The 14,759-nt window shown below is 26.3% G+C and overlaps 1 protein-coding gene across 1 annotated transcript; it reads right to left on the bottom strand.

The window, feature by feature from the left end:
- Positions 1-2,788: 2,788 nt before the first annotated feature.
- On the bottom strand, positions 2,789-11,997 carry LOC112601525 (LARGE xylosyl- and glucuronyltransferase 1-like). Its single transcript, XM_025349195.1, has 14 exons — positions 11,270-11,997; positions 7,415-7,615; positions 7,127-7,344; positions 6,817-7,015; positions 6,528-6,742; positions 6,320-6,405; positions 5,980-6,229; positions 5,180-5,338; positions 4,425-4,605; positions 4,224-4,348; positions 3,991-4,146; positions 3,713-3,892; positions 3,175-3,398; positions 2,789-3,077 (listed from the first exon to the last, which is right to left on the bottom strand). The coding sequence occupies exons 3-14, from the start codon at positions 7,274-7,276 to the stop codon at positions 2,996-2,998; spliced, it is 2,007 nt and encodes a 668-aa protein (XP_025204980.1). The 5' UTR covers positions 7,277-7,344; positions 7,415-7,615; positions 11,270-11,997; the 3' UTR covers positions 2,789-2,995.
- Between the last annotated feature and the right edge of the window lie 2,762 nt (positions 11,998-14,759).

Here is a 14,759-nt window from a genome sequence, read left to right as displayed (position 1 = left end):
ACATTATAGCTTAATTGATATTGTTCGTATTCCTGCATTTATCTTTGTACACAATAATAACATCATTAAATTTTAATTTATGCTGACCAATCGCAAACACTAATAATTAAACAAATTTTAATATTAACTTACTAATTTTTCCCCATTAATAATTATTTTGTATATTTTGAGCATTAAGTCTTAAAAATTTTAAAATTTTAAAAAATCCTGTGTAATTTTAATTTTTAAAATAATAAAAACTCCAAAAACACGATTATTATTAAATATATTTTGTTTAATTTGATTATATGTTTATAACATAGTTAATACTCGTATTTTTATTTATTTGGTGTCTAAATGACACTTAAATACTTGATGCATTTTTATATATTATATTGGTATTAAAATCTAAATTTTTAATAACTAAAATAAGTACGTCAAATATGTAGGTATTATTCAATTTTTAAGTTGATATAGGTATTTATTTTTTTAAATAAAATTGTTAAGGTACCTATCCTAAAAAACTTAAATTTTATTTCTATATGTTCGGAATTACCCGATTACAATATCTAATAATATATAAATAACACATATATTTTTTAATCTATAAATGTTTAACTTCAGTACAGTATGTTAATTTTTAATAAAATAATGTGCCGATCATTATATATTAAATTGTTTCATTAATTTTTTTTTTTTTTTTAATTAAAAATTATTATAATTAATGTTTTTGTTTTTTTCTCTGAGTTGAAAAATTAATGTGGTTAAGTGTGATTTCACACGCCCTAGTTAAAAATAACACAATTAAGCCTTATAATTATTATTTTATGAGTCATTATAAAATATGACTAAAATGAACAGTTTTTTCATTGAACATTATACTGAACTAAAGAGTTACTAATAATTGTTTATACTACGTTAACATTAATAATAATCGGTTGATAAAATAATGTCTTTAAAAAATATTTAGAAATTAAACATAAAGTAGGTAGGTAGGTATAATGTGACAAATGACGTCTACGTATTATTTTATTTTTAGAAATACTCAACCTATATACATACTTTTATATGTTTTATATATAATTTACTATTTAGGTAGTATAGTAGCTAGTTTACATGGTTTTTAATTACAATTTAAATTTTATATGATTAAAGGTATCTGCGCCAATTTATTCATTTTAGGCGTCGAGATTCAGGACTGATGAAGGTTATTAGATTCGATAAGTCCATAATCAGGAGACGATTTTTGAATCGTTATATTGTGATTTAGCTACTTCGTTTATGGTAAGATCATGAGGAGGAGTTGAGGAAGTATCTTTATGCGGAGAGTTCCCACAAACACATCGTTATATAATATAAGGTACTTGATCTATATTAAAACACACTTAGGCGTTTGATTTTATTTTTTTATAATACAGATATTATTATTATTTTTAAGAATATTATACCTACTTTTTATTTTGATTTAATGAATTAATATTAGATAATAATTAGTAGTTATGGTTGTAGATTTAAATAAAACTTATGTTATTAAAATAAATAGGTGAAATATGAGATTATCCATGTAAACGAAATGTCCCGTGTTTAAGTTTGAACGATGAACATCGTTTACCGTTTTCTCATGACTTGATGCGCCTTGCATAATAATAAATAACTAAATAATAATCCCTGTTAAATAATTAAATTATAAATTATAATTTTATAAATTTGATCGACGTATATTTGAATATTTTTTACATTGTTATGGCACACATTTTGAAATATTGTGATATACCGCTGTTATATATATATGATATCTGTTTACAAAATATTTGTTTCATTTTTCGATTTTTTTTTTTAAACCATTACTTCGAATTATATTTTGCTTAAGTCACGTTAATTTTTTTTTTAAACGTATAAAAATGTATGATACATTTGTCTATTATTTATGACCGAAGATGCATGTAAAACGATTATTCCAGGATGTGCATACCATGTTATTTGTCTCATGACCTCATAATATAGTTAAATGTATTGATACGTAATAATATTCCAAGTATGAGGATAGATAGACGACACTACGCTTTATATCTAGCTTATTTATTTTAAATTTAATTCTATGAAATGTGTACGTGTTATTATAATAATTGAACGAAAGTCGATACAAAGAAAATTGTTACTATTATTTATTTAAAAAATATTATCTGTATAAATATATTAATATTATTTTATATGGTACCAACAGATTGCTAATATATATATATGTGTGTGTGTGTGACCATACGGGTAGTCATAATAAAAAAAAGTTCATTATTATGTCAAATTGTGTCAAAAATTTGACTAAAATGTACATTGTAAAATCATGTGGTCTTCTCAAATTTCTAAACGAGTCTTAAATTAACTATTAAAAAGCGATTGCAAGCTGCTGATATTTTTAAAATTATAGGTAAACGCGATATGCAGCTGCTTGGCTCGTGCCAGATGCAACTCACAGCTGGGACATCCCGAAAACGAAAACAACTGTCCTCTTGGTGCTTATGTAGATAAAACACACCTGCTTACCACTCACAAGGGACTATATCATAGACTCTATGTATCCAGGCATTTGCCCTAAAACGCAAAGCTTACTATTTTATTCATACTAACTTGTTTCGTATACATAAAATAAAAAAATAACACTTAATTTATTTTGATCCAAACAATTTTCATAAATAGCTATCATATATTTATTTAAAAAACCAAAACAGGAACATTTTACACAACAATAAAATACAACGTATTAAAAAATTACAAAAATTTAAAAATAAATAAATAATTATTATACTATGAATAAATTATAATCTATTGAGCTAAATATCGACGTATTCCGAACGAAAAAAACGAATTTAAAAATTAATATGAATACATTTCGGTCTAAAAATAAAACGCAGGCAACAATAAGACCTACATTTTGTCATTAAGTTAGTAAGTATAGGTACTAAATATATTTATAGTTTATACTCAATGATATTATTATGTTTTAAAAAATGAATTCGAATTAACTCTCGGTGTGATTTAATCGTTTTGAATACCGTATGCGTAAGTCTTCTATGAACTCGTTCTTAAGAATCTTCAAACATCTAAAGTGCCGGTAATAAATAAATAAGAAAAAATATGAATTCAGTTTTTATTGTACTCTTAACACAACTATGTACTATGATTTAGATTAAAACAAACCTTCTGTACTGAGAAGATCCACGAAATTTGGCAATATCGAAACTCGGCGCGTGAGGCATATGAATTATAAACGCATTTGGAAGTACAATAAAAGTGTATCCTCGAGCTTCAAGTTCCATGATATGTGATACTTTATTCCAACCGAAACCGACAAATCTAGTATCATATTTTGGAACATCGCTACGTACCACTACATAAGGTTCATAATCTGGTTCCCATGATACCTATACAAAGTATTAATTAAAACTTATGTAGTATAAATATAAAACCGTATGGTTTGAAACAAAAAAATGTATATTTTTAAGTTTTTCTTTTCTTTTTCTTTTTTAATTTTAAATATTTTTTATTGCACAATTTTTTTTTTTAAGCGTCGAACAACAAGTGAATTTAATGTTTAGAAAATAGAAAAATGAATAAAAGACATTATTTACAAAATGAATAATCCCTCCCAGAAGAGAAATTTTGAATATTTATAGGCAAATTTTTATTTGTAAAAATAATTTTTAATGCTAAACAGACGTTATACAATTATTTTTACTTTATACGGAACAGTAGATCCTTTCCACTTGGCATAATTTGTCGCCGCATGCCCTTTTGGCCACACATGATACCTAAATGAAAATAAAGCTCCATCGTCCAACATTCTCAATATATCTGCTTTAGTTTGTGGAAATGCAGTTCGATATCTTTGAGTTTCAAAAGCAGGTACGACTAAAGCCTATGATATATATATACATATAAAATAAAATTATTTTAATCAATTACTTATACACAAATAATGAATAATTAGATAATTATATTGCACAATGGAATTACTTTATCGGAAGACTTAATGTTCATTATAAAAATGTATTTTTTTAAATATGAGTACAGGCCACTCATTGGTAAGAAATCAATGTCAGATAAGAATACATATGGTGTTACAACATTTTCCAATGCAACATTCCGCAATAAATTTATAGGATAAAAGTCCTATAATAAATGTTCATCAATAAATTTTGATTAGATTTTAAGTATGAGTTTAAAATAATTTTAGATAGAAATGTTACCCCTTCTTTATAAACTACGTGGTATCCAATATTTTTACGATTCCTAAGCACTTCCGAATTTTGTGCGTAGCTCAAAAACTGTTGAGCTTCGGCATCAGACATATAAAGGCTTAAACTTATTGGACCTAGAGAAAAAAAATACAAATTTAACTTTTATGTATTTATACATACATAGTAAAATCATAACAAATATAATATTACCATCCCAATACTCGCATAACATTTCAACCATTTGAAGTCTATCCATTGATAGCTGAGCAACAAGTGTTATGTCGCATTCATCTGGCGATGTCTGGTATTCAAAATCCAAGAAATATAAATGAGTCCTTAGACTAGCCATACCTGCTCTTCTGAACTCGTAACAGAGATCATCTTCGCTGATCTAAATAAAAATGTAGGTATAATTATCAATTTTATAAAATTCTATAAAATGGTACCCACTGCAAGTATAGATAGCCAAAATTCAACTATAAAATCATTTATTTTATATATTCACATTAAATCAACTGATAATAATCCATAATAATTTTATAATATTATAAAACGATAGATTTAAACTTATAATTTAAATGCAGTTTTACAACATAAAACCCATCATTTATACATATATATATCATATGTGTATGATGTGTATTATATATTATGAAATAATAAAATGATTACGCCGTAAATTGCAATGTTATTTAAAATTAATTAGTGCAATTATCTGGACAGTTGAGTATGCAACTATCAAATTTTGGTAACATAGAAATATACGTAACATATCATATCTATTCTGAACCATGATTATGAATTCAACAAATATAGTTATTACTTATTAGTTTGTATCATAATAATGTATTATATTATAAATTCGTCATTTATTTCATACTTTTATTATTTTCTAATTAGTCTACTTATAATCTACATATTTTTTATACACATAAAATTTTGATATTTCGAAAGAATTAACTTACTTCTAGTACATCTTGAGTAGTGGATGAATAATTACAACCAAAAAGTTCTCTTTGAAGTAAATTTCCATCGTACTCTAAGAATGTAAGATATAAATTTCGAAAAAATTCAACATGTTTGTTTTTTACTTTAAGTTTTTTCGGCGAATTCCAATGAATTATCTGAAATGTAAAGATATTTATTTAAAAGTATTTACATAACATGTATTACGATAACCAACTGTTTTGTTTTAATATATTTATTTTTTTTTAATTTAGTACAACCATAACTGCTTTGAGCCATAAATAGCATTATGCAATTAAATAAGATGTACCACGTATCTATTCACTACATAGTTATATAGTGCATAGTTACATAAATATAAATATAAAATAAAATATCCACTAAAGGATTGACAGACTTATAAAACTGGGGACCAAGGTTCCATGGCGCCATGTGTTATTTTTATACCTATATAATATGTTCTTATAAATATTATTATTTATAAACAAACAGACAACTACTGAGATGATTCAAATACAATGTCTAAAATCTTAAACTAACTACTATAAAATATTAAGAAGAAAAGATATATTTATATAATTACAATTAATAATTTAATCAAGAAAAAAATCTAGAAACGTTTTTAATTAGATGGTATCATTGTTGTCTTAAAAATAGTTTGATTGGTGATTGGATGACAATAAATATTCAATAGATACAAGCTAAAAAAAAAATGTTAATTTTGTTTTTGCTTACTCTATATAATATATGCATTACACATTTTACATTGATAAAATTAATCCGGCAACAAAATACTAACCTTTAATTCGATAACTTCGGCGTAACAAAGTTCACTCCTAGTGTTGTCACTGAGTTGGACATTCCATTGGCATGGCATGGGATATAGGAGTTCCGGCCGTTCTTTAATAATTGTGTTAAAAATGTCTTGATCGGCCAGACTGGTCCAGTAATGTGTCACCAAAGTTTTTACTGCCACAGATCTCCATAATCCGTTCCAGCCAATTAAACGTAATTTCTGTAAGTCCATCAGTATCACACCCGTGTTGTAACTATAAACGAACAAATATACGTGTTATTTTACATATTATTATTTAATATGATTAATATTTCGGTTTTATTTTTCACATTTAATAGCTTACCCTCGTCCAAGCGCAGGCCATGGCTTATGTTTTTTCCACAATTTTCCGAGATACCAATCGCTTTGATTTTCTACTAATCCTAACGCCTAAAAAAAATAAGTTTATATGTAATTAACCGTATATTTTACAAAGATTTTATTTTTTAATATTTTTCTTGCCATTATAGTTCATTCTATACATATAATCAAATAATTAATTAGGTATTTACTTGTTCTTTTTTAAAGCGTTTTAACATGGACCACAACTGAGCTATATCTGTAGCGAAAGTTATATCTGTATCTAAAACTAGAACCTGTTTCAACGTATCTGGAAATACTTGAGTTAAACATAATTTCATCAAACCATAAACTCCAGAATAATGTTTATTGTTTATCCAAGAGACATCGGCTATAATTTTTTCAGCTGGATAAAACTCTATTTCCACTAAAAAAAAAATCACATTTTGTTAGATTTTAATAAATATTTAATTAATATTTTTCTTAATACTCAATATTTACATTGAGGTATTTTCCAAGTATCGAACAAAGTTTTTAAAATTTTTTTTGATATAACATCTACGACAAAATGAAATCTCAGTGGGTTTTTACGATAAAATAATATTGATTTTATAAGTGTTACTACTGAACGAGTAGAATTATAACCAGCACACACGATTCCGACTTCAATAACTTCGCATTTATCTACCGTGTCTGTAATCTAAAATACGTTTTAAAAAATTACAATAAGTTACTAAACTTTTAATAAACAATTATCGTAAATTAAATTAACATCATAAGTTTATATATATACTTATTTCTTATTACATACCTTTTGAGAAGAGCATGGCGCAGGAGTCTCTGGTAATAACTGTGGTGAATCAGTTGGGGAAACGGGAAACAGTGACGTCTTCATTGCAGCTAATAAATGATTTTGTGTCATACTAAGCTGCCTTCTTAATAATCTCAACTCTTTTTCCATGGCTTCTGACGTTGATTCATGTTTTTGAACATCGTAATTACTACTTTCCACGTACGTTGAGATTGGAACTAAAAATATATGTAAGTTTTAATAATGATAATAGTAATAATAATTAAGCCTTTGATTCCATTTATATACCTCGTTGATTTAAAACAACATAGTAAATGATTAACGATGCGAATAACGATCCCAGCAAAAAACTAGTCAGCCAGTGTCTAACCAGGGTGGTACCAAAAGCACACAAACCATTGCGTCCTCTTCGTCGAGCTATGATAGCCACAATAGAAAATTATTTTAAATTTCCTTTTACATAAATTAATTTATGTTGCTGTAATAAATCTGTAAATTTTTTCAAATTATCAATTAATTTTGTGGTAAAATAAAAAAATTTTCATTATCAGTAAATCACAAACATATTTATATTATATAACTTGATTTCATTAAGAACTATATAATATAAACAATCATTATCTCAAAAAGTAAAAGAAAACATATTTTAGCTTATTTTAAATTATTTTAAAATTCTATTTTTTTTCACATCCTAAATATTCAATTTTCTCACTAATTTTACATTAAGAATATATACTATAAATAAATATAAGTACTTGACATGAATTACTTGATAAATTGAGAAAGGGAGTAGCCCAGCGATTATACTTTAATATCTGATTTAATTTGTTGTGTTAAATAAACAATGAGAAGTTATATAGATATCACATGCAACTTACAAGTATTAATAAAGTCATCGCATACGATGAATTCCCGTTTCTGGACATTAAGCGTCACATACTATCTTGGAGATGTAGGTACATGGGTAAACATTTAAACAGTTCCACTCCTCAATATTATAATTAAATTACATTGCGAGGATTAAATATTGACCATATGGCATAAAGGTATAATTTTTTTTTAATTAAGAGTTAAATTTATGATACAATTTTTTTGTAAGTTTCTTTTGGAGATTACCAGGTTACCTATATTGAGTTTGATTCAAGTGTTGATATTAGAGAAAATTATATTTAAAAAAATAAATATATATATATATAATTTTACAGTTATCATTTTTGAAATTTTTTAAAAACAATACATTTTTAGTTTCATATTCAAAGTACAATATTTTTTGAGAATTACTTTATGTAAAAATTAAATTTCAAACGAGTAAGACAGTTATTATAAGCACCTAGATATATTTTAAGTTTTAATAATCGTATAGTCTTATAATTTAGAGAGCTAAAATATCTTGCAAAATGTTGATCTTCAATCTTCTAATTTAAATTTTAAATATTTATTACTTATAAGTTATAAATAATTAAGTATTCGTTTTAAAAACAATTTTTATAAATAAAAATTCTCAAATAAATATTCTACTCAGAAATGTAAAATTTAGAAGATTATATTATGCTGTTATTCAAAAAATTATAACAATAAAATGTAGTAAAATAATATATTTTTTTCATAAATATTGTGTACCTAATGACTTATTGTTTGAAAAAATATTTTCAGAAACTTTCTTTTTCAGAATTATGAATGTTTGGGCCATTTGGGGATAATGTTATACTGAGATTAGTGAGAGAAATAAAACTACTCTACCATAATTTATGTCGCCGTTTATAATAATTTGTAATTAAATTAAAATCCTTATAATACAATCTTCTACGTATAATAATATAAATAATAAAATTTATATTTTTAGGCATATATGACACAAATTGAAATACTATTTTTTTAACAACCTACCTTAAATCGGAGTATAGATATACTCGTATAAATGTATAATTTAAATATTTATTTATAAGATAATAATAAATTTAAAAAGTATTTTTATAACCTACAGTTTTATACAATATTTTTGTTTTGTTGAAAACTCTGTTTGATAAAATACCTATGTTTTTAAAAACGAAGAGGAACGATCATTTTGAATTAATGTAGCCCCCACTCCCCCTCAATGACCATTCAAAAAAAATTGCTTCTCTAGATAAAAAAAAGCTAGACCCTCATTGCCACTGTAAACATTTACTTAAGAATAATCACCCTATATAATTATTGCTAGTAATACTATATACTATACCTAGAAGTTTAGGTATAGACTTTATTATTCGTATTTATGAACATTTGAGACCTAACTTATTCTAACTTAATTTGTAATGTTGCTCATGATAGTAGTGTACAATTATTTTATATTTACGGTTATCTTATGTTTTAAAATACATGATAAAATATATACATTTTATTTAAGGAATAAAAATTATAAAATAAAATATATCATTTGATAAGTGTAATTTAGAAAATATGGGGACATCTACAAGGAATACATGAATATGATGCGTTAAGTATTATACTTTATTGTTTATATTTAATTGGTTTTGATACCTACATAAATTATATCTGTATTAGACATTAGTACATTATTCACTGAGTATTATAAATTTATACATATGAATCTTTTACAAAATTTTTATTTAAAAGTATACAAAGCGTATTTAGTTGCACTATTTTTATTATACTAAAACATGTAATTCTGTATACTACAAATATTTAAAAATCAATACAAATTGTTACTTCTTTAGTTCCAACATAAATTATAATATGATGACTAAGTAAAAGTTTAAAATAACACGCAACGAATGAATCATAATGTAAATAAAATATCTTCTCTATTATAGGACATAGGTACACTCATTATTAAAGTAGGTAGTATAAAAAAATAACAAAAAAGTCGACTGTATATTATAATTTTATAATTTATAATCAATGCATATTCACAAATGATTTACCAAAAATATTTAGGTAATATAAACCTAATCATAATGGAAATATTATGTTTTTTTTTTCTTTATAAAATACAATTTTTGTTGTTTATTATTTTATTTTATAATATAGCTCGTGCCTCGTACAGCCTTTAAAATGATATAAATATAATTCAGTTTACAATTTTTGATTAATAATAGCCACTAATAATGTTGGTATTATTTAAATTTTAAAAAGTACAACCAAAAATAGTGATATATTTTAATAATACTTACAGTATTATATATATATATATATATATATATTCGTATTATATTATTTTACCTATAGTACTTTAATATGTTGGAACTAGGTACTAGGCACTTGGTGGGATATTATAAACTAAACAAGTGGATGCCATGGTATCCCCCTCCCCAAAGTACTCTAAGTTGTTAAAAGTACTGTATATTATATTATTTATATTGTATAATATACAATACTACAACAGAGGCCCCAGCTAATATGAATCAAGTGAGATAAGTGTTCAAGCATTACTTAACAAGCCGTAATTGTATCCTATCCCGCTTTACCTTTTTTTTTTTTTTACAAAATGTTTTAAATTAACAAAAACAGAAAAAATTCAATAGTTCATGACATTGAGTTGTAAATAATAATTATTTTGGTGTGAATCAATTATAATTCATCTAAATATTAATGAGTTGATACCTATTTACATTTTATATTTTTAAACACAATGTATTTTAAAATATTTAGGTACTATAATGTATTGGTACCTAGGTATCTATAGTTTCTTAATATAACTATGGCAACACTGGGTATTAAAAAAGCCGCTAAATTGTGTAGGTATAGTAGGTACTGTGGGATACAAGAAGAGTTTGATACCTAAATTTACATTTTAGGCTCAAAAAAATAATATAAATAAATAAATAAAACTTTAAAAAACGGTGAGTTATGATAAAAACTAAATTTTTGATTTAAAAATCTATATTATATCGTGTAATTTATATTAATCATTCTGATTCGTCAGCCCTAAATATGACATGTGTGAATTATAAAAGAACTGAATAGCGTAGTAATATTTACACTGATTACCAAGTAATCTGCATAGGTACATATTATGACGAATACCTAGCTACTAAACGCATGCAAATAATAAATATTGATAATTTCCTCAAACACGGACATGAAAAAAAAAATCGATAGCTATTAATGCATTTGTATTTATATAATGTACTCATTACTCACCGCTCATACGCAGTTTGTTGATCGCGAATTATATTATCACGCACTTCAAACATTTGCGGACATCCTGCAGAGCTTTTACGTGCGACTACACTGCTTGTAATCGATATCGTGACGTAAAATACTATAATAATGTCTAAAACCTTCCTATTCCCGCATAATAATATATTAACATATTAAATATACATATATAGGTAATTTATTATTGATCAGTTTCCGGTGGTACACGCGTTATTATTACTGTTGTTAAAATACAACCGATGTACGACGGCGTTGACGATCGTATATACCTAATATTACGATATGATGCGATATAGGTACCTATTGTGTGTAGCCGTAGGTACCTATATAATACACGAACTGGATTCGAATCGGAATGAAAATATTCGATATGTCACGCGTTTATTCGAATCGAGACCTCGGTCGGACAAAACTGAACGGGTAGTGCAGGAAATTCTATGGAATATCGTACGCTGCGGCGGTTGACAGTCATGCCCACTGCGGCGGAGCGTGCCCGTTAGCCGCGCGGTCAACACACCTGTTCGTAAAATCGATAATAACCGACGGACGAGACGGGTGTTTTGGAGTTTTTTTCGCAAAAGCTCGCGGTTTCCGCCGCGACACGGCCGTCGGCCCAAAAACGGTGGCGAACGCACCGGGGCAGATGCGATTTTTTTGACGAAAATCGCACAGCATTGGACGCGCCGCCCACGATTTCTGGTTGAAGGGGACGGACGCCGCCGAGTGCCGACGAGATTTGTCGGTCGGCCGGTCGATATATGTATAGTGTGTATGCACTATGCGCGCAGTATGTATACGCGTATGTAATAATATGATATTGTTATTTGTCGGTCGAGTGCTGCCATCTAGTGCGCGACTACGGCGAAATCAGATTTAGGCACCCGACTGTCACGAATGAGCGAATGACATTTACGATATTTACGACTCTATAATTATACATCATTATTGCGAATAATACTTGAATTTTATCGTTGCCGACAACGCGGCACCGTAATAATAATAATTGTCGTGAAACGTAAATTCGTCTACGTACGGCGTACCCATATTCACATACAGTACCTACCCATTTATATTTATACGTACATATTAATATATTGTATTGTAATGTCATATATTTATATTACGTATTGTTGTGTTGTTGTGTAGGTTCAAACGTGCACTGTTTTTGTGAGTACCGCCTACATGATTTAACACTAAATACGAGATTTATTACCGTTTACCCGTTACGATTTAAATTCTGTGTTTGACGTTTTGTTTTTCACTTATTAATTTGAAGAACAAAGTACTAATATGCGTCCAGTAAACACCGATTTCCAATACAACACTTCTTAAATATAAACACATCCAACATAGGTACTACGTAGGTATTAGTTAAATGAATGAACATAAACTTAATCATAAAAGTCATAAAACATGACTAAATATAAGTCTGTATAATATGGTCTATCACTTATTGGACTACCATTTAAGGTCCTTAATTAGATCTAAACGAGACAATCAAATACATTTTACGTGTATAAGACTGATATATTAACATAGACTTACTTACAGTTCAAAATGCATTTGTATAGAGACGACCTTCAAAATGGAAAATAATGTATAACAAACGTTTTGTCGTGGATTCAAATAATAATATGTTGTGATGATAATTTTATTAATGTAGAATAAATATTAAAATCGTATATACATTTACATTATCTATTACCTTTATGGTTTTATAAATATTAGTATATTTATAATGCACATTTGTATTAACATTTAACATTAATATACTCATTAGAATATATATAAAAGTCTTCTTAATTCTTAGATATTCGCAAAAGATAATTAATCAAGCCAATCAAGGAATATATAAATAAAATTATAAAACACATATTATTGCTATTCATTACAGTTATAAAGACGGTAATAATAATTTGTATTTCTATAAAAAAAAAAATGGAATGTATTATTAGTTTATCACTGAACGTATAAAAAAATAAGGCCGGCTGAGTTCACTCAAGAAAATGTAACAAATTAAATATATGTTATTAATAAGTATTTATTTTTTTATATATATATTTTTAAAAGTCCATAAAAAATAATATTAAAGCACTTTATCATCAACCCTCAGATGGCCAGACCCCATCATCAAAGAAAACATTTCAAAACACGCCAGTACGCCACTAATGTTACATAACATAATATTGTAGGTTTATGCATATTAATATATTAAACATTTTTTTTTTTTTTTTTAGTTTTATCTATATACACTTACGTATAACCATTAACCATATATGTACTTACTGTTATGTACATTACGTTCATAATACGGTGTACCGTGTATATCATGGTATGACAGTTTATAAGATCTATAACAAAATTTGTTGGTTGCCAGTACGTTTAGAAATCTGCAGTAGCTTAATTCCAGTCTAATACTCTAATAGGTTACAATTTTTATGAATTCGTGGAAAGACACTTCACGTAACGTGTAAGGTGTTGTCTTTATTAAAGAACGAAAAAGTAGAAGCAAAACATAACAGATGGTATGTTACGCTGGTGGCCTATGGGTAATCTTTAATATATATTTTTTTTAATCTAAAAACCATAAATGTAGGTTTAATCTATATAACATTTTTATTACGCACTTCCTTTTATAATAGTCTCAACTCTCGTCTTCTAAAAACTTCAATTATTTTGTTTTTGTTATTTATTACGACATTATTAATTTACGCGAATTTTGTTAACTCGAGAATTAATAAGATATACGCCTACACGTATACTGTATAATGACTATAATGCATTTAGAGATTAGACATTATATGAATTATAATTGGATATTTAGGTGATATTAATGGAGGTATAACTACTTTTTAAAAATTAATTGATAAAAATTATCACTACTTTTTTTAAAAATTAACATAATAGGTATACACATGTTCCTTTAAAAAATTAACAATCTTTACAATACTTTTTTCTTATAAAATAGGTATTGGTACAATAAAAAAAATAAATACCACAGAGTTAAATCTATGTTTTACCGTTATTTTTAAAGATTAATGACCAAAAATATATAAAACACTAACATATTAAAAAAAATCAAAAATTTATCAATTTCTCGTTTTAATTTTATGCACATGATATGAAATTTCATATTAATTATTTAATTTTAATTATTTTAAGGGGATGTCACACCCTTATGTGTTGACTGTTGTCTCCGACAGTCCGACATCTTCGTTATATAAACTTATGACCCGGGTTGAAATGTATTTTAAACATGTGTTTAAAATAAAACAGAAGCTTGGATCTTAATTTTTTCTGTCAAATTTTGTTTGTAGATCATAATATATTCAACCATGGTGTAGATAATATAAGAATGATATTACTTTATAACATACCAATATATCACACTTAAATGGTTGTTATAAATTAAAAAAAGAATTTTTTTATAAATTGTTTAAAACATAACAAACTTTTAAAATAAAAACAATGG

This window comes from Melanaphis sacchari, unplaced genomic scaffold, assembly GCF_002803265.2.
Source record: "Melanaphis sacchari strain LSU unplaced genomic scaffold, SCAv2.0 Contig79_pilon_pilon, whole genome shotgun sequence".
Classification (NCBI taxonomy): Eukaryota; Metazoa; Arthropoda; class Insecta; order Hemiptera; family Aphididae; genus Melanaphis; species Melanaphis sacchari.
This window is presented reverse-complemented; position numbering and strand designations above follow the sequence as displayed.